This window comes from Ranitomeya imitator, chromosome 2, assembly GCF_032444005.1.
Source record: "Ranitomeya imitator isolate aRanImi1 chromosome 2, aRanImi1.pri, whole genome shotgun sequence".
NCBI classification, from domain to species: Eukaryota; Metazoa; Chordata; class Amphibia; order Anura; family Dendrobatidae; genus Ranitomeya; species Ranitomeya imitator.
This window is the reverse complement of record NC_091283.1, coordinates 76,792,477-76,812,890: the sequence shown is the minus strand read 5'-3', so window position 1 is coordinate 76,812,890 and position 20,414 is coordinate 76,792,477. Positions and strand designations below refer to the sequence as shown.

The 20,414-nt window shown below is 40.3% G+C and overlaps 1 protein-coding gene across 2 annotated transcripts in view; it reads right to left on the bottom strand.

Annotated features, from left to right (window-relative positions):
* ADGRG4 (adhesion G protein-coupled receptor G4) overlaps positions 1 to 20,414 on the bottom strand; it is a 145,193-nt gene that overhangs the window by 86,004 nt on the left and 38,775 nt on the right. Inside the window, exons 2-8 of one of the 2 annotated variants that reach the window (XM_069746998.1) lie at positions 19,121 to 19,225; positions 13,416 to 14,009; positions 10,547 to 10,609; positions 9,545 to 9,979; positions 7,227 to 7,532; positions 4,907 to 4,995; positions 3,341 to 3,405 (exon numbers count right to left, since the gene is read on the bottom strand). In XM_069746998.1, coding sequence (XP_069603099.1) covers positions 3,341 to 3,405; positions 4,907 to 4,995; positions 7,227 to 7,532; positions 9,545 to 9,979; positions 10,547 to 10,609; positions 13,416 to 14,009; positions 19,121 to 19,225 — 1,657 coding nt within the window. The remainder of the gene's footprint in view (positions 1 to 3,340; positions 3,406 to 4,906; positions 4,996 to 7,226; positions 7,533 to 9,544; positions 9,980 to 10,546; positions 10,610 to 13,415; positions 14,010 to 19,120; positions 19,226 to 20,414) is intronic. The other variant, XM_069746999.1, reaches the window with a different exon arrangement.

Here is a 20,414-nt window from a genome sequence, read left to right as displayed (position 1 = left end):
CTCTATTGGGAATCATTTGGCGGCTCCTTGTACTGTTATGGCTGGCAATCAGGCAACACAGCGTGCAGTAATCAGCGCACATACAGAGATCTGGCAATAACCAAAAACAATAGGACGAGCTCTGAGACGTGGAATCTCTGTAGACTGCAGTACCTGATCTATCCTCACACAACTATAAGCAGCAGTGGATTGCGCCTATCACTACCTATGCAACTCGGCACTGCCTGAGGAGCTGACTAGCCTGAAGATAGAAATACAAGCCTGACTTACCTCAGAGAAATACCCCAAAGGAATAGGCAGCCCCCCACATATAATGACTGTTAGCAAGATGAAAAGACAAACGTAGGAATGAAATAGATTCAGCAAAGTGAGGCCCGATATTCTAGACAGAGCGAGGATAGCAAAGAGAACTATGCAGTCTACAAAAAACCCTAAAACGAAAACCACGCAAAGGGGCAAAAAGACCCACCGTGCCGAACTAACAGCACGGCGGTGCACCCCTTTGCTTCTCAGAGCTTCCAGCAAAAGTTAATAGCAAGCTGGACAGAAAAAACAGAAAACAAACTAGAAGCACTTATCTAGCAGAGCAGCAGGGCCAAGGAAAGATGCAGTAGCTCAGATCCAACACTGGAACATTGACAAGGAGCAAGGAAGACAGACTCAGGTGGAGCTAAATAGCAAGGCAGCCAACGAGCTCACCAAAACACCTGAGGGAGGAAGCCCAGAGACTGCAATACCACTTGTGACCACAGAAGTGAACTCAGCCACAGAATTCACATCAGTCAGGGCCCTGGCCACCTGACCTAAAGATAGTAAAGAAGAAATCCATGGGGCAATAACTAGCCTACTGCTGTAGCCCTCTCCCTGCCGGTCTCTTTTTAAGACCTGCAACTTAACAAATATTAATAATAATTCAATAAATGAATGCTTCTGGTGCACACTGTTAACTGTCTAGTGCCATGCCACTAGAGACAGCATGGTTTATATAGTTGGTAAATTGCTAGAAAAAAAATCATCCTGGTGGGAACATTGTCATAGAAATACAATTTAGAGCCTTTTACCTTTTTATTGTTATTTTGTGTAAGGACATTTCCAGGTTCACTACTGCAGCAAACATTGAGATAATAAGAGTAAATCAAGAGTTAAAATATAGATTATAATGATTCATTAGACGTATAGGATAACAAAAAAACTAGATCGCTCAAGAATTATGAAAAATCATGAAATATTATGTATGTAATAAAAGATTAGAGTCAGTACCCAAAAAGAATTAATCATTAGCCAAAAATCATATTTTACCTGCATATTAATCAATAGTTCATTCATAATTCTCATATTATATGAAAATTAAAATAGACAGCATGGATAATGTGCAAGGTATATCGATGATATCCAAAATCTATATTATATTTATAATAAATAATAATGAGGGGGTTCTATAATTTGGTGAAAACAGAGATCAAAAAACAAAGCTCCTGTAATGCTTATGTTTATTAAAGAGTGTACCCCCATTTTTTACAGCACGTTTGAAGAGTAGACCCCATCTTAGGTTCTTACATCCCATTATGACTTCTGGCATTAAACACAGGAGTGTCCGGCCTCAGGCTGCACTTTATGTTACTGCAAACTTGTGAATCTTCACAGTGTGCACATTGCACACTGTTTGGATCCTGTGGTGCCAGGAGCAGGCGGTCATGTGTTTGATTTGCAGGACTAGACGTGTCTGGCCTTGCTCAATGCACATGTATTGAGTGAGGTCTTGCATGTCTAGTCAGCACATGACCACATGTGTGCAAATCCCTACTTGCGGTCACGTACCTGCCACTCCCGCAACTGGAGAATCATCACAACCCCAAGTGTGTGCAGTGTGTGCAATGTGAGGATTCACAAGACTACAGTTACATAGAGAAACAGCAAACTTGTAGTCAAAGGCCCGGACAACCCCTTATGACCTCAGATCAGCTTTCTCCAACCACTGCCTTGTTTTTGACCTTTGTAAAGGGTTGTCTGGATATGATACATGGGTACAATTGCAACACGATTGTAAAAATAAGCAACTGTGCAATATACTTTTTCATTAAAAATTCCCTCTACTCTAAGGAACACTGCAGAGATGAACGACGGACCAAGAGTACACCACCGCTAGCAAGAAGATGGAAACTAGCAGGCTATGGAGTAGCGCTCTGCTGATAATTGATATTGAGAAAACCCTTTTATGTTGGCCTCACGTAGCACTTTGTGGCTCCTCTCACAATATGAAAGGATCTATTGAAGCATGTAATTGTGGAAGTTCATAAAAGTGCATGTTTTACCAATAAAAGATGAAATCTTATATGTTGCCTGCCACTGATTTAAGGGGAAGTCATGTAAAGGTAATGTGTAACGTGTTGTTACTCTGCGATCATCATGATGTAGGGGCACAGACCCTGACTCCAGCGATGTATCACTTACTGGGCTGTTTGCTGCAGTTTTGATAAAAATGGCTGTTTTATGGGCTGGAGATCATTCAGTTCTCTGAATACCAAGGACTCCGCTCACATCATGAATTTACAACTTTTCTGCATACCTTGTATATAGGGGTGGAGCTGCCAATCAGAGCTCATGAATATGGAGGACAACCTGACAGCAGGTTTACTAGTCCTCTAGTGATAATCTCCTTCTGATAAAACAGTGATTTTTTTTAATTCACATCACAGGAATGAGGGTCTCTGTCTCTATCTCATGCTGTTCTTAGATTAGGTGGCAAAAACCCAGTGACAGATTACCTTTCGAATGTTATGTAAGTACTATTATGCCAAAAAAGACAAAAGTATTCTAGGATTGATACCTGAGTTGGCTGAGCAAAATAGTTATATTTGCTATCTTTTGGGGCACAGAGCCCCCTTCATCCGACAAGTTTACAAATAAGTGACTGACAAGAGCGTATAAGATGTTCCAAATATTTATGTTCTTATATCAGTCATTCATTTGATAACTCGCCAGATGAAGGAACCCCCTGTACGCTGGATAATTTTTTTTTTAGCCAATAAAAGTATCATATCACTCCTAGAATATCTTTGTCTTTTTTGGCATAAAAGTATTTACTTACATTTTTCTGGCTCACACGGTACCACTATATACGGTAATTTGTTTTATTGTACATTATGCTACTGTTAATGAGATATTCCCAACACAGGATAAATGTCTGTAAGATGCCGCCCACCTCTTCTACCAGCACCTATGTGGAAAATCATTGTCCTCTGACTCTTCCAAGGAGGTGCCCACTGTATCAAGGCGAAGAATGAAGGGAAGGATGGGCTAGAGCTGACATTGCTCGTTTAACGCTAAAGACATCACATACCTCGCAGTGTCAGATACAGTAACTCCGACGGCAGCAAAATCTGTGTTGTTAAAAAGCTGATCCATCTAAAAGAGAAATATTACATATATGCATTATAAAGTCAATGCTCTACAGTGATTGCTTTGTTTTTCTATGTAGTCCAAATTCTTGGCAAAAAATAAGAACAAAACAAACTATATATTCACATGGAGGGTGAACTGAAGATTAAACAGGTCACCAATTTTCTAAATAAATATATCTCTAAAAGTTCTATTGTCATGAATTTCTCGCCAGATGTCGGTAACAACCCATCCAATCCACACAGACAGAGAAACCAAACTATAGATGTCCATAAATTAAGTTATGTGTAAGAACGGTAAACGACACAGGAAAAAAGTATTGAACACATGAAGAAATAGAAGTGTAAAAAGTCATGGAAAGTCATGACCCCAGGCACGACCAGGTGCTCCACACAAGATATCACACAGAGGAGTGAAAAGAGTTGTCCAAGAGTCAAGGACCGCCTGTGGAGAGCTACAGAGAAACCTGCCGGTACATTCGTTTTAAAGAAAAATATACTGTATTTTGTGGACTTTAAGAAGTGACGGATTGTAAGACAAATTTTGAGGAGAAAAATAGGAAGAAAAAAGTTTTTTTAAGAAAATGGCGGTTCTTCTTATAATCCATGTGTCTTATTGCTTACCAGGGGATGGTGGCCGCGGTGAAGCGGGGTCACTGCTGGAGGAGGCAAGAGTGGAGCGTTGCTGCAGGCCGCAGGCTGGGATGAGGGGGTGTTCGGAAGTGCGCCCCTGTGGGTGTTCGGTGGTGCGGGGGCTCTGCCGACGTTTTGTGAAAGCCCAGAGCCATCCCGACACTTACATGGTTTACTATGCAGAGAACTCTGGGAAAATGGCTGCCGGGCACCACGCATGCGGCTTTTTTACGAAGTATTAATTACATTTCAGTACGCATGTTCAATACTTTTTCTCTTTAATTTTTCATTATTGAACATAACTTAATTTATGGGCATCTATGGATGATGTCTTTGCTTGTGTGGATTGAGTGTCATGTCAATAGCACCGTTAGAAATATATTTACTTAGAAAATTGGTGATGTGCTCATTCACCCACTGTATATATTGGGTATAAATTGGTGATGTGCTCATTCACCCACTGTATATATGTATATATATATATACCGTATATATACTGTATATTGGGCAAGGACAACACCCTATGAAGGTGGAAGAAGTGTATGCATTATATTACACCGTCACTGTGAATGGCATTGTACTAGGGGCACTGAGGGCTGGATTTTATTTGGCACACAATGGCGCTATGCATAAGGTTGTCGTGAGCACATTAGGAGAGCACTGTCACTTACAATCATGGAGAATCTTTGGCATTGTTTGGGGGCACTGTGCTTACAATGTTAAAGTGGTAAAGGGGAGCTGAATATATTGAGGTGTCAGGATTGATGTTTATATTGAAATAATTACAGGTTGCATATTGGTTCTACAGAAACACAGCTAAAAGGGAGATGTACTGTCCAAGTATCCATGTATTTCTCTTAATTCTTTTTGCTTACCATGCTGTGTATAAAGCCAGAAGCTATATCTTCATCAATCGCATCCATGCTTGAGTTTGTGAATGTTATTTGAACAAAGTAGAAAGTAACTAAAAATAAATCGTATGGGTAGAGAAAAATTATAAGTTTGTAATACACAAATCAACAAATATTAAATCATAAAGGTAAGATCCGTAGCACAAAATTGAGTGTTACTATTAGACTATCTAATCAACTTAGCAAACCATACCAATTCACGACTGTCAAGTAGGGTGAGCAGCGGTAAACACTTTAAGTATGTAAAACCAAATTTTATTAATAAACAAACATAATAGCAATGAAATTAAAAATCAATAGCAACGATGCTTCACAATGTAAGGGAAGGAATGACAAGAAAAGCCCATGGAGGCCAGCCACAGTGTAGAAGATGCATCAAGGTAAATGTTTGTGTATTAATAAAACTTGGTTTTATATAGCTGAAGCGTTTACCGTTGCTTTCCCTACTTCACAGTCGTGAGTTGGTATGGTTTGCTAACTTGATTTCATAAATCAATAATTATGTTGTATTGTATACTAGTGAATCTCAGTCTTAATGTCCTGTGTTTGTGTTTATATGACATTTGTGACGTTCGTTGAGTGTTTTTCCACTACATTTGCCAGGAGGAGACCACCATCTGAACAGGATATGTCATACTGCAAAAGAATGGGTATGGAACAACCTAGTAGACCCCACTTTTGCATCTTGTAGCGTCTGATTAAAATAAATATCCAATCCATGTAGGACAGGTACTACATCTATCTTTATATACCGTATATATATACTGGACAACCCTTTTCCAAAGTCCCTAGTAAAATAAAAATAAAAGTTTGTTCTGCCCAATTTGCCAAGTGTTGAGCAGACTGAATAACATATTTTCTTAGTGCCATCGGCAGCAGAAAAACTTCCTCCCTATAATATTCTTAGTCCATAAAATAAAAATTGTTTAAAATACCCAAAAGGTCTGAGTTCGGGGCACGTATATAGTGTTCAGTGGTCAACCAAAAATTCCACCAGTCCCATCAACTCGCAGGGTGGAGAAAGTCACCATATTCTGTGCTGCTTATGGGACTGAGGGAAAATAGATTTACATTCTAATTAATAATAATTTTAATTTATATAGCACCAACATATTCCGCAGCACTTTACAATTAAGCGGGGACAATAAATTCAGTACAAGTTAAGACAATTTAAACAGTGACATTAGGGGTGAGGTCCCTGCTCGCAAGCTTACAATCTACAAGGAAATGGGGGGACACGATAGGTGAAAAGTGCTTGTTATTTCAGGTCTGGCAATTATAATAAATAGGGATTTTCATATAAAGCTGCATGATCCGGTCATCAGCCCGAGTGTTTAAGTGCAATAGTCAAGTATCAAGTGCAGTTATCGTGTGCATGGAGGGTGTGGAGACAGATGAATAGTAGGGTGCAGATTCAGATGCAGATAATATTTGGAAGGAGGGAACAGGACAAAGTTAGTTTACTGAGTAGTTGATGTGGTAGGCTTGTTTGAAGAGATGGGTTTTTAAAGCGCGCTTGAATAGGTCGGGGCTAGGTATCAGTCTGATCGACTGGGGAAGTGCATTCCAGAGAGCTGGCGAAGCACGAGAGAAGTCTTGGAGACGGAGGTGCGAGGTTCGGATTACGAGGGATGTTAGTTGTTAGGTAATTTGTAGAACGGAGGGCACGTGTAGGGCGATAGACAGGGATTAGAGAGGAGATATAAGGCGGTGCAGAACTGTGGGGGAGAGAGATGAGTTTATACTTCTTCACTTCTTCATGTTTTTATAGAGTGTTTAGATTTATCATTTATTTGTCATTTTTTCATAACAATATTAGTCCAATATAAGCAGAAAAACAGGCTTTGTATTCCACAGTAGATGAGTTACAATATTAGTCATAAGTATATTAGCTGAAAATAATTATCAGATAACTATAGTTTTATAAAATGGCCATAAGCCAAAGAAAACGTTTTACTCTCCAACCTAAACATTTCTCAGAAGTGCCATCTAGCACATATAACTATACACAGAAGTTCTACATAGCACCAATTTCTAGAGCCAAATCTCAAGAACATACATTATCATCAACACCCACTTCACTAATTATATCCAGTTTGTAACTCATACCAGAGCCGCATTCATTGTTGTACTGGTTTTTACTGGAAACAATAAGGAAGTCCATTGTCAGATACATCGCAAGATTCGCAACAGCTTAGTTGAAAGTTTCACTGAAGTGAAATGTTGGAGATAATATATATGGTCTGTTTCCTAATGTCTACAGTACTGGTTCTCTAACACTTACCTTTGTTTGGTTTATTGCCGGTAGCAGAAGTGATGTTTGTGGTTCCTGATTGTGAAACTAGTGATTCTGTCCCTCTGCTAAGAGTAGTTGGTGGAGTAGTAGGTGGCTGACTACTAGGAGTAACCACATTTGAGGTAGAATGGATTTCAGTAGAGGATTTAGTGGCTGATGAAGATCTTGATGGTGTGATGACCGTGGTTGTTGGAGATGTAATCACAACCTGAGTTGTTCCAATTATTGGCTCAGATATTTTATCAGGTTGTGTGAAGATGGTAGTTGTTTTTGTTGTACTTACAACCTGCGGATCTGAAAATAACGCTTAGTCATTAAAACGAATAAGACATGTGTCTTAGGTACAACTAACATCTATGGGATTGTATGATTTATCAATCATGAATGATAGTTAACCATAACATTTTGGAAATCATCACAACCATACCGACAAATTAAAAAAGCCCATACAAATAAGTCTTCAACACATTCAAACATCATCTAGACACACAGTGCGTGGCTTTCTCCGCCTGTCTCATTAAGAATGAATGGAGTGGTAGTGCGCATGATCAACCATCGCTCCAGTCACACAGTGATTGTCAGAGACCCAGTTCTTGGAATACAGTAGAGGTCAGACCCCCAGGGAACAGGAAATTGTCCCCTATCCTGTGGATAGGGGATTACATCCATACTTGAGAATTCTTGACTGGCCCAGCCAGAGCCCTGACCTAAACCCAACTGAACATCTCTGGAGAGACCTGAAAATAGCTGTCCACCAACGTTCACCATCCAACTTGATGGAACTGGAGAGGATCTGCAAGGAAGAATGGCAAAGGATATCCAAAACCAGGTGTGAAAAACTTGTTGAATCATTCCAAGAAGACTCATGGCTGTAATAGCTCAAAAGGATGCTTCTACTCAATACTGAGCAAAGGATCTAAATACTTATGACCATGTGATATTTCAGGTTTTTCTTTTTTAATAAATTTGCAAAAATTTCTACATTTCTGTTTTTTTTTTTCAGCCAAGATGGGATGCAGAGTGTACGTTAATGAGACAAAAAATGATCTTTTTTTAATTTACCAAATGGCTGCAATGAAACAAGAGTGAAAAATTTAAAGGGGTCTGTTAGGAGTCGAGTTCCCACCGCTGCACAAGGGGAATCTCGAGCCATGTCCGCTGTGGTCTCCCATTCTGCTTCAGCCACAGTGGAGCCTGCTCAGCGGAGACGTCGGTCCCAGCGTCTCGCTCGGCCTGATACTGTGCTAAGGCTTACTGCTGCCTTTCCAGGTTCTGTTTTTTTAGCCAGCACTGGTCAGCGGTGCGCAGGCTTTTCTGGGACTAAGTCCCGCTTTGCACAAACTGAGCATGCCCTCGGGAGGACCTCTCATTGGAGGTCGGGGGTCACACGCTCAGGCCCTGTGGCAGCTCCTATTGGACCACTTGGAAGGTCTTTGTCTGCTACAGCTATAAAAGGTTTGCATGGCCGCACGGCTATGCGCTAGTATCAAACCAAAGTCTATGAGCTCAGTGCCAGTGTGGTCATGTCTGGATGTGGTTGGGGTTTGCCTGAAATAAGCCCCTAGAATACCGGCACCTCCGGTGAGGAGTTTGTATGTGTGTATTCAGGGTCTTGGCTGAAATAAGCCACTAGAATACCGGCACCTCTGGTGAGGAGTTGTTTGCCTGTTTCTCTGACTGCATGACCACAGTTTTGCTCTGTTTGGTAGCTGTGTACCTCTGTGAGGTTAACAGGGCACAGCATCTTGTTTCTAAAGAATCTGTGGAGTTAACAGAGATCGCTTATACTGCCATATAGCGCCGCCATTTGCCAGCAGCAGGTTGCTCTCCTGCATGGTGGACCCCGGGTTGCGAACGCACCTATTAATGCATATATATATATACTCTGTGCGTTCCGCCAACCCTAACAGGGTCTGAATACTTTCTGTACCCACGGTATGACCATTGCTTAATTTACTTCTATTGGACTGGTGGGACCGCTACCTCTGTCTGTACCATAAAAGTAGTAGTACTAATGGAACTTTGGCATTTCCATTCTTGGATTAGTGTGGTACCATCCAATGTATCCTTAGCAATCATATGTTATAAGCACTTTTAGAAGGATAATGTATAAGCACTTTTAGCATATACAGTATGTCAGAAGCATTTTGCAACACATATCCATGGCATACACACTGAATAAATTGTGACCAAAGATTAATTCGACAGTCATGGGATGTTACAGACATCTATAGCTTTAATTGTTGATAACCCTAACGACACTGTGAAATAAAAGGGGACAACAGAAGCAAACGTTGGATTATTACCTGGAGTGGTCTTCGCATCAGTTGGCGTTTGCTGTATAGTTGTGGTACTTTCCCAAGATGAAATTGGCACGGCAGAGGTTGTTCTCAGTCCTGGTGGACTATGATATGTGGATATATTACCTGTCGTGGATGCGTTAATGCCAGTTGGTAAATTGATACTAGAATTAGTTAGTAGGTCATTTCCAGGTAATGACTCGGTAGTTGAGACTTTAGTAGAGAGGCCAGATTCCCCTGACGGACTTGACGGCAGAGTACTAGGCTGCTTAGATGTGGAATTTTCTCTGGAATTGCTGCTAGATGTCTCCTTTTGAGTTACGGATGTGACGAAAATTCCAGGAGTGATTGTTACCGAAGTAAGACTTTCAGTGGCCACAGGAAAGCTCTCAGTGACCACTGAAATTTCAGGTGCTGGCGTTCTGGTAGAGGTTGTTGCACCTGGACACAAAATACATTTCTCTGTTTATTTCTGACTGAATTCACACTTTAACAAAATGGACATTGTCAGGTCTGGAGTCTGCGCTGTGGGTTAATATACTGTTGATATGTCTGTGCTAATTCCTAGGGCACAAATTAGCTCTTCTCCAAGAGGATGAATCCTGGCTCGCTAGGCCATATACTGACGGTACCTAGCCTAAAAGGTTAATATTTGACCCTTTTATAAGTCTTGCCATGTCTACCTATGGAGATATTTTACTTTAGGTGTAGACTCTGGTTCACTAAATATCCTAAGTCATGAGGCAAGGCTACTAAAGGGGCAGGACATGGTGGCACTAGAGGGACAGCTATCTGCCTCTTGGAGGAAAGCTAATTCACCTACCTTTTCCCAGGGAGTATACCCTGACCTATAAGTATAGTTAGGGGGGCTATGTCATACTGTAGATCTTACTTTGAGGTCCAGAAGCATCAAGCTATAGCTTACCACCATTAATGACCTAAAATAAGGACAAACCTATAGCCACTATCAAGTTTCTGAATAAAGGGGAACATGCAGATGATACATACCAAGCGTTGTGGTCAGAGTCGTTGTACTTGTTGTCGGAGGCGGTGTAACTGCAGCATTTGCTGCTTTAAAGAAAAGAAAATACATTGAAAGGTGTCAAAAATATATATTTATATACACTGAAAATTGTTCTCTAAATGGTCTATGTCATTTCAACAAACTTTGCAAGAATTACTTTATTTACTCACTGAGTGATCAGGTTGCAGCTGTCAGTTGCAGTATATGGTAAGGGGAAAGGGAGGAGAAGCAGATGGAGAGAGAGCTGACCGGACCCAAAATACAGTCAAAGTAAAACCATCTCAGTAACATATCATTCCTGGTGCACTTTCTCTCGGGACTTACATCGCCAAGTCCATATACATATCTGTTCCTACCGCTTTAATAGTTGCCTTGTTTGAGAACTATAGCATTAACTGGGCACTGAATTACACCATTAAATGAGGACTATGCAGCTGAAAATAATAAATGTGTAAGTAAATTTCCTGCCACCTCCCACCACGGGAGTATTTTATGTGAATTAATTATTAGTGATTCCAGCTCATTTGTCATTTATAAAATATTAAGGATTCCATCTGTTAAGGCAGAACTATTGGTGTATCTGTTACCAAAAACTTATTTTTTTACATAAACCTTAATTTAATTATTCATATTCTGTAAAACATATGTTCTTATTAATTTATACCATGAAAACACTGGGCCTGCAGCCAACTGTCTGCATTTCCACAATACCCCCATATCCTCAGGACGGGGTTCCAAACCTTTAACCATTTATGACTGTTAGGCTGCCGTCACACTAGCAGTATTTGGTCAGTATTTTACATCAGTATTTGTAAGCTAAAACCAGGAGTGGGTGATAAATTCAGAAGTGGTGCATATGTTTCTATTATACTTTTCCTCTAATTGTTCCACTCCTGGTTTTGGCTTACAAATACTGATGTAAAATACTGACCAAATACAGATAGTGTGACGGCAGCCTTAAGGTACCGTCACACTAAGCGACGCTACTGCGATACCGACAACGATGTCGATCGCTGCAGCGTCGCTGTTTGGTCGCTGGAGAGCTGTCACACAGACCGCTCTCCAGCGACCAACGATGCCGGTAACCAGGGTAAACATCGGGTTACTAAGCGCAGGGCCGCGCTTAGTAACCCGATGTTTACCCTGGTTACCAGCGTAAAAGTAAAAAAAAAAAACACTACATACTTACCTTCCGCTGTCTGTCCCCGGCGCTGTGCTTTCCTGCACTGGCTGTGAGCACAGCGGCCGGAAAGCAGAGCGGTGACGTCACTGCTCTGCTTTCCGACTGGCCGGCGCTGACAGCCAGTGCAGAAGCACAGCGCCGGGGACAGACAGCGGAAGGTAAGTATGTAGTGTTTGTTTTTTTTTTACTTTTGCGCTGGTAACCAGGGTAAACATCGGGTTACTAAGCGCAGCCCTGCGCTTAGTAACCCGATGTTTACCCTGGTTACCAGTGAAGACATTGCTGAATCGGCGTCACACACGCCGATTCAGCGATGTCAGCAGGAAGTCCAGCGACGAAATAAAGTGCTGGACTTTCTGCAGCGACCAACGACATCACAGCAGGATCCTGATCGCTGCTGCGTGTCTAACTGAAAGATATCGCTAGCCAGGACGCTGCAACGTCACGGATCGCTAGCGATATCGTTCAGTGTGACGGTACCTTTAATGGTTTCAATTTCTTTTCACTTTCTGCATAGACCCTTGACCACTAACACCACTAAGTGGACAAAATCCTAATAGTGCTAATCTCTTTTTTCTTGTCTGAATATTGAATCCATCCATTCATCAAAGTTAATGTTTGTGTTAAGCATGTATTGTAAGTGTCTCTCTAGAGAGAGTTATAGCAGGCCACCCCAGGCCATGAATCATTTCTGTATCCATGCATTTCTGTATCCATGTGAAAAATTAAAAGTTTCATAGTTCCTTCAGTTCCATTTCATTTCTCTCCAAATTTCCAAACTTCTGTACACAAACACTGATCAAAGCCTCTTGACCTCCTCAAGAGATCACTGGGTTTTTAAATCTACTCCACTTTCCCCATATTTACCCCTTCAAATCATCTCCTCCCTCCTATAACCATTTTATATATGCAATTCAGGGGTTCGGCTCCCATTCAAGCTTTTCACTTTTTTTTCTGTATGGTGTTTGCCTATATGCTCATGCAGACGTCCGTGGATCTCAGTCCCATCATGAACCACAATGCATGGACTGTCCATGGGTCCCCCGACCCAAGTGTCACATCTTCGTAGAAATAGAAATATCTGTCGGGAGACCTGAACCAAGATCCACAGATTTCTGCATGATCCCTTGCTCCCATCTTACTAGATCTGCATCTTTCTTTTTTTTTTTAGTTAATCTCTAAATGGTGTAAAAAAAAAATCTTATATTGATTCTAGATTTTATATACACCTCTGAGAATAGATCTGCTTTCCCTTGTGTATAGTAAATGCAATATATAGTAGTAAATATGACAATCTGCTATGAAGTCAATCTGTTTTCTGAGCTTCATGGAAATACCAACGTGGCAAAGACAAAGGTTTTCAAGAGGCTTCCAGGGTAACATATCGGCATCCCACAATCTTGGCACCTCTGATGAGCCATCGCACCCAACAAGACCATTCAAATGCTGAGGTCAGTGAATGACAGTAGCATCTGTATGGTTAAACAAAAGCAATCGGAGCTGACATTGAACCCTGCCACTAGACACCAATGCCGATTGTATAATACAGCCACCAACCGCCATGTATGAATGAGCCCATTTCATTCACCCGCACCAAACATAGGATGTACATGAAAATCCTACATCAGAAGGGTTAATGTTAGAACTTTTTCGTTGAGCATGTTACTCACCACAGCGCAGTTGCACGTCCTTGGAAAGTTTTCTAAAATCCCAATCCTCTTTTGTCCAGCTGATTAAATTTCCTTCCATACAGTTAAGTAGTTTTTCTTGAGACCTTGTATAGTTCCACATTTGATAGTTGTATATATCTCCGGACATGGTGGTACTAGCATTTATTTGGATCTGACCTCTACTACTGGTATGTTGAGCTCCCAAAACAAGACTTCCATTGCCCATTATCTTTCTCTGTTCAGTGGTAGCACTAAAGACACGTGTCTCATTCACGTAAACCTCCAGCAGATTTGTTTGCTCCTTCCACATTAAACATACGGTATGCCAAATATTTTGATTCAAGACTGTGTGTACATTATACAACTTTCCCAGGATGCGTATTTCAAGCTTATTGATGTGCCTACTAAGACTGATCTCAGGGATTTTTTCATTTCGAACACAGTAAGAAAATGCAGTTGAATAGGCATTATTTCTATAAAATATATCCAAGCATACTGTAATTTCTGATAAGGCTGGAATGTCGGTGAAGAGTAGTTTTCCAACATAATTTTTTCCATCAATAACTGCTTTCTGTTTCCAAAATGAGGTTGAATCTGCAAATACAGAATAAGTCCATAAAAAACTAAAGCAAACATCTTGGATATGAAAAGCTAATTTCTTACAACTGAGCTCACAATTTTGTAAAATAAATAACGTACACAAGAATGTGGCCAATTTCATTATGTAAACCCTGAGGAAGCATAGCGAAACATTTTATTCTGCAATATGCACATTAACAATAAGGCGGGTCCTGGTGGAAGTCCCATGGAATGATGAGTAGCTCAAGAAGAACAACTGAGCCATCCTACCAGATTTATCATTCAACTGACAGCTATCTATTGTGTATAGCGGGGGAGGTTTAAGGCCCCCCTACACATTATATTAAAATCTGTTGATGTTGGGAAGGTAAGTGTTGGGCAGTTTAAAGTTAAATATTAGAATATTATTATATTAATTATTATTATCATTGAAAACACATGAACGGTTGGACGACACCTACCGCATGTGTATGGCTAGCTCTACTTTGTTCTGCAATTTGGTCTCCAAAGTAAGGAGAAACTTTGATTTATTTCCCAATTCATCACTATATTCGCCAATAATGCTTGTTAAATGGCACTGCCCATAATGGCGTTCATCAGGTTTCGCCATGGATTGAATATTAGCTCTGTGTCAACAATCTCAGACGTTATAAAGGCGAGTCAAAACAGATCCATTGATGTGTCTGTGAACATTGACTTATAAACCCATAACAATATAGAAGGAGCAACACGATCAATAGTGATAAAATAATAGTGCTAATAAAAATTATAATATAGAAAATGAAAAAAAAAAATACTGAAAAAAGGACAGGGGTACTGTATTCCCTGTCACACATGGAACATGTAAACAGTGACAGTACACTAGAACATCAGACCATCATATCCTAAAAAGATACAGTAAATGCTTAAATGGCACCATGAACCTAAATATCAGCATGTAATCATAAAATACAGTGGGGAAAAAAGTATTTAGTCAGCCAACAATTGTGCAAGTTCTTCCACTTAAAAGATGAGAGAGGCCTGTAATTGACATCATAGATAGACCACACCTATGAGAGTCAAAATGAGAAAACAAATCCAGAAAATCACCTTGTCTAATTTGGCAAGATTTATTTTGCAATTTATGGTGGAAAATAAATATTTGGTCATTAACAAAAGTTCATCTCAATATTTTGTTATACAGCTCTGGCAATAATTAAGAGACCACTGCAAAATGTTAAGTTTGTCTGATTTTTCTCTCTATAGGTATATTTTTGAGTAAAATATAAATTGTTCCTTTATTCTATAAACTTCTGACAACATGTCTCCAAATGTCAAAGCAATATATTTTGTATTTTTTTTCTGAAAAGGAGAAATGGTCAAAAATAAAAAAAACAAACAAACAATGTTTTCAGACCTCAAGTAATGCACAGAAAACAAGTTCATAATCATTTAGAAACAACAATTCTAATGTTTTAACTCAGGAAGAGTTCAGAAATCAATATTTTGTGGAATAACCATGATTTTTATCCCTCTTCGGCCCCCCGAAGAAGCCATTGCAAAAACGCGCGTTGGGGCTACACGTGTGGAGTCCTGAAGAGGGATAATGGGTAAGAGCGTAGATACATAGCATTGGATAGATGGCAGCATGGTACCATATTAGCACATAGCACTTTGCGCATTTTTGTAATTTTAGGACTGGTATATTGATACAAAACCATGCAAATGTTTGTTCATTGTAGCACTAGCAACTTATAATGTAATATGATAATTAATGCTGTACCCACCTCATTACATATATTTTGTATCCATGACCCACACATCTCTGTTGTTACTAATCCCTCTCTGTAGAAACAATTTTTGTCATAATACTATCCTGTTGATTTGTGCCTTTTTGTAATTTAATATAGTTAAAAGCTTTTTAAGTACTTCTTTTCTTGGATTATTCACTCCAGGTGTTTTTGTCATGTACCATCCCGTATAATGCAGGCCCATACCGTGCAATGCAGCCCCATACAGTATAATGCAGCTCCATGTAGTACACTTAGTGTAATGAACCCCATAATCCTCAAGAGGGTATAATACAGCCCCTATATAGTATAATGTAACCCCCATATAGTATCATGCAGCCTCCATAGAGTATAATACACCCCCCATAGAGTATAATGCAGCTCCATAAAGTATAATGCAGCCCCATACAGTATAATGCAGCCCCATATAGTACACTTAGTATAATGAACTCCATAGTCCTCAATAGAGTATAATGCAGCCTCCATATAGTATAATGCAGCCCCCATATATTATAATGCATGCCCTTTAGAGTATAATGCAGCCGCATACAGTATAATGAAGCCTCATATAGTACACTTATTATAATGAACCCCTCTAATCCTCAATAGAGTATAATGCAGCCCCCATATAGTACATACAGTATATCACACAGCCAATAGTCCATGATAGAGTATAATGCAGCCCCTATATAGTACATATAGTATAATGAACAGCCCATGGTTCTCAACAGAGTGTAATGCAGCCCCAAAGAGTATAATGCAGCTTCAAAGAGTATATATAGTATATTGCAGCCCCCATAATCCCTAATATACGTATGAGTATGATGCATGATGAATATGATGCAGCCCCCATAGAGTAAGATGCAGCCCCATAGAGTATGATGCAGCCTCATAGAGTATGATGCAGCCCCCACAGAATATGATGCAGCCCCCATAGAGTATGATGCAGCCCCATAGAGTATGATGCAGCCCCATAGAGTATGATGTAGCCCCATAGAATATAATGCATCCCCATATAGTATAATACAGACCCCATACAGTATAATGCAGCCCCCATACAGTATAATGCAGCCCCCATATAGTACATTTAGTATAATGAACCACATAGTCTTTAATAGAGTGTAATGCGGTCCCCATATAGTACATACAGTATAATACACATCCTATAGTCCTTGGTAGAGTATAAAACAGCCCCCATATCATATAGTATAATGCAGCCCCCATATAGTACATGTTGTATAGTGCACTCCCCATAGTCCTCAATAGAGTATAATACAGTGCCCATATAGTACATATAGTATAACCACAGCCTATAGTCCTCAAAAGAGAATAATGCAGCCCCATAGAGGATGATGCAGCCCCATAGAGTATGAAGCAGCTCCCATAAAGTATGATGCAGCCCCATAGCGTATGATGTAGCCCCCATAGAGTATGATGCAACCCCCATAAAGTATGATGCATCCCCCACAGAGTATGATGCAGCCCCCACAGAGTATGATGCAGCCCCCATAAAGTATGATGCAGCCCCCATAGTGTATGATACAGCACCATAAAGTATGATTCAGTCACATAAAGTATAATGCAGCCCCCATATAGTATAATACAGCCCTCATACAGTATAATGAAGCCCCCTATAGAGTGTAATGCAGCTCCATAGCGTACATATAGTATAATGCAGCCCTCATAGAGTATAATGTAGCCCCCATAGTGTATAATACAGCCCCATACAATATAATGCAGCCCATTATAGAGTATAATGCAGCCTCAGAGTATAATACAGCCCTCCATATAGTATAATTTAGCCCCATAGAGTATAAGACAGCCTACATAGAGTATAATACAGACCCCATAAAGTATAATGCAGCCCCCACAGTACTGCAGTATTTTGGCCACCACGTACTCACTTATTTAAAATAAAAAATATACAAATACATGCTCACCTCTCCCACTTCCCCTGCTGTTTCACTCTCCAGCCCATGTCCTCAGCAGTTCTACTGCCGACACAGTGTGGCACCTGACGAGGTGACATCTTTGCGCCTGCTGCATCAGATACCTGCTCTCTCCTCCATCATTGTTTTCAACTATATTGGCATCTATTATGTTGATACAGTTGAATGCAAGCTGCGGGGGGACTGCACTGGGCCTCCCTTACTCACTGACCCCATAGTGGCAGCATGGTGTGCTGCTATTAGCAACACACCACTTGCTGGGTGACCCTCGGGGGGGAGTGGAAGCCCTAGGCAAATGCCTAGTTTGCCTGTCCCTAATGCTGGCCCCACACTCCGTACATGTTATAGAGCATCATAATGCTAGCATAATACCATGTGAATGGGTCCTTCAAGTCTGTGTTCAAAATCGTTAATTGAACTGAACAAACAAAATGGTGCTACACAATATACCAATAGACAAGAGTTGGTTGAAAAAAGCCACCTTTATTTGTACTCTTTGTACTCAAAGTTACAAATGCATGGAAGTACACAATGGCCCACATTTTTCAAAAAGGATTTCAACTGTGCCAAATCTTTAGTGTACCCACTTCAACTCTGCCAATCCGTATTTAGGAAATATTGCCCTTTTTTGATTAATATGGCACATATTATGCCACTTTCCAAACTTAGATGAAAGACTGAGACTAATGTGTCACATGTCACAAGTCAATGTAAAATGTTTGCACAAATTAGGACTTTTTTGCACGCTAAACGCTCATTCAGAAGTCTGTTCTTCACATACAAGTTCTATCCATGATTTTCACACATAGAACTTGTAGCTATGTTAGTCTATGGGGCTTTTCACATGTCTAATTTTTTTTGTCAGATCAACGTCGGCAATCTAAGTCTATGGGTCCGTGAAATTTGGACAGCACTTGGATGGCATCCTGACCGTTTATGGACTGATAGATAGGAGAAGAAAGAAAATTGTTGTTTTTCTCATACAAGAGAGCCTGATATAACTCAGATCAAACTTAGATGAAACGCAGATGAAAATCTAATAAAACTGAACAAAATCACTGCTCAAACTAGGACCGTTTTTCTCGAACGTGAAAAAATGGACGTCTGAATGAGAATTATGTCACGTTTCCCAAAATTAGAAAAGAGTAGGAGACCACTGTATATTGTTGCATCTTAATGTAGACTTTTGAACAAATTGCTACTTTAATGCATTTTTAAAAAAATGGTTTCCAAATAATTTGTTTTCCACACCTTTTTTTTTTAAGACCACCATGACTTCTCTAGAAAACACAACTTTTTTGCAATTTTTATGCGGAAATAGAATAATAAATATGTCATTAATCATACCCCAAAAGGTTAACCAGGCCCCGTATCCAGTTAATACATGAAGATGCATAATTAATCTTACCTGTTGATTTTGCTAAACCAATGGGTAATGTCAGCATGAAGAAAAGATGCAAGAGATATCGATATCGACTGGTCCCTGGATCCTTCATTTTAATTGCTTTCACATCTAGAATGGAGAGAAATTGGTTTATGGCACCTTCTGTTCTTTGTCTTCTCGTTATCTTGTTTGAACTTATTATCAATGCAGGATATTGAATAAACTGAATATACAAACAAGATGCAGCAGGAACAATGTAGGCACCGGATCAAAACCTGTTCTGGATGAAATTTAAAGGGGTTGTAGAGACTATATGTAGTTACTGGCTGGATCTTGCTACGGTCATGATAGCTAACATCTGGATGTGAGCAACTATCTTAAGGACTGTTGTTGCCAGCTGGAGTTTAATACATGTACTACGGTCATGATATCTATTGTCTGGATGTAAAGAACTATCTTAAGGACTGTTGATGCCAGTTGGAACAGGAGACATGTGCTATGGTCATGGTATGGAGCATGGATGTTACTATAGACTAGACTGGCAAGAGATACAAAAGCTGTGGGCCAACCAAAAGTTGGGAGACAGTGGGTATCGCCTGGTACAGGGCTAGTGCAACTATTGGCCCCAGGATGGGATCTTGTGGACTGGGGATATTGCATTGTGACCATCTACCCAGAATTGCTGTAACATCATGGATGTTAGGATTATTAAAACAGCTGCATTATTAACCCACCTAGGTGATTATTCACAGTACAAATATTTATTGTATTATACCTATCCAGGTACATCCACATTTCTAAATTCTAGAATAGCAATAAGACCCCAGTCAGAGGTCTTTCATACTGCCAAATCATATCTCTTGCTTTGCCCTGAGGAGTGGCAACCCCCCCTAAACATGGGTCTTCAAATTGAGATTCTGCTTTGGCTTTTTTGCTTAGGTTAAGTTCACATTAGCGTTTCGGGGGGCTTTGCGGAGGGCTGCGTACTTCCTCTATTAAGCTTCGCCTACTTCCGCATACGTCTGCATGCGTCCTGTGTACCTATCTTTAACATTGGGTTCTCAGGACATGCGGATGTATGCGGATGCGTTGTTTCGACTCGCCCGCCAACCGTACGGGAATGCAGCAAGTTGCGTTTTGTGTGGACGGCGGGCAAGTCAAAACGACGCATCCACATACATCCGGATGTCCTGCGTACCCAATGTTAAAGATATAGGAAAAATGTTAAAGATAGGTACGCAAGACGCATGCAGAAGTATGCGGAAGTAGGCGGAGCTTAACGGTGGTAGTATGCAGCCCTCCGCAAAGCCCCCGAACA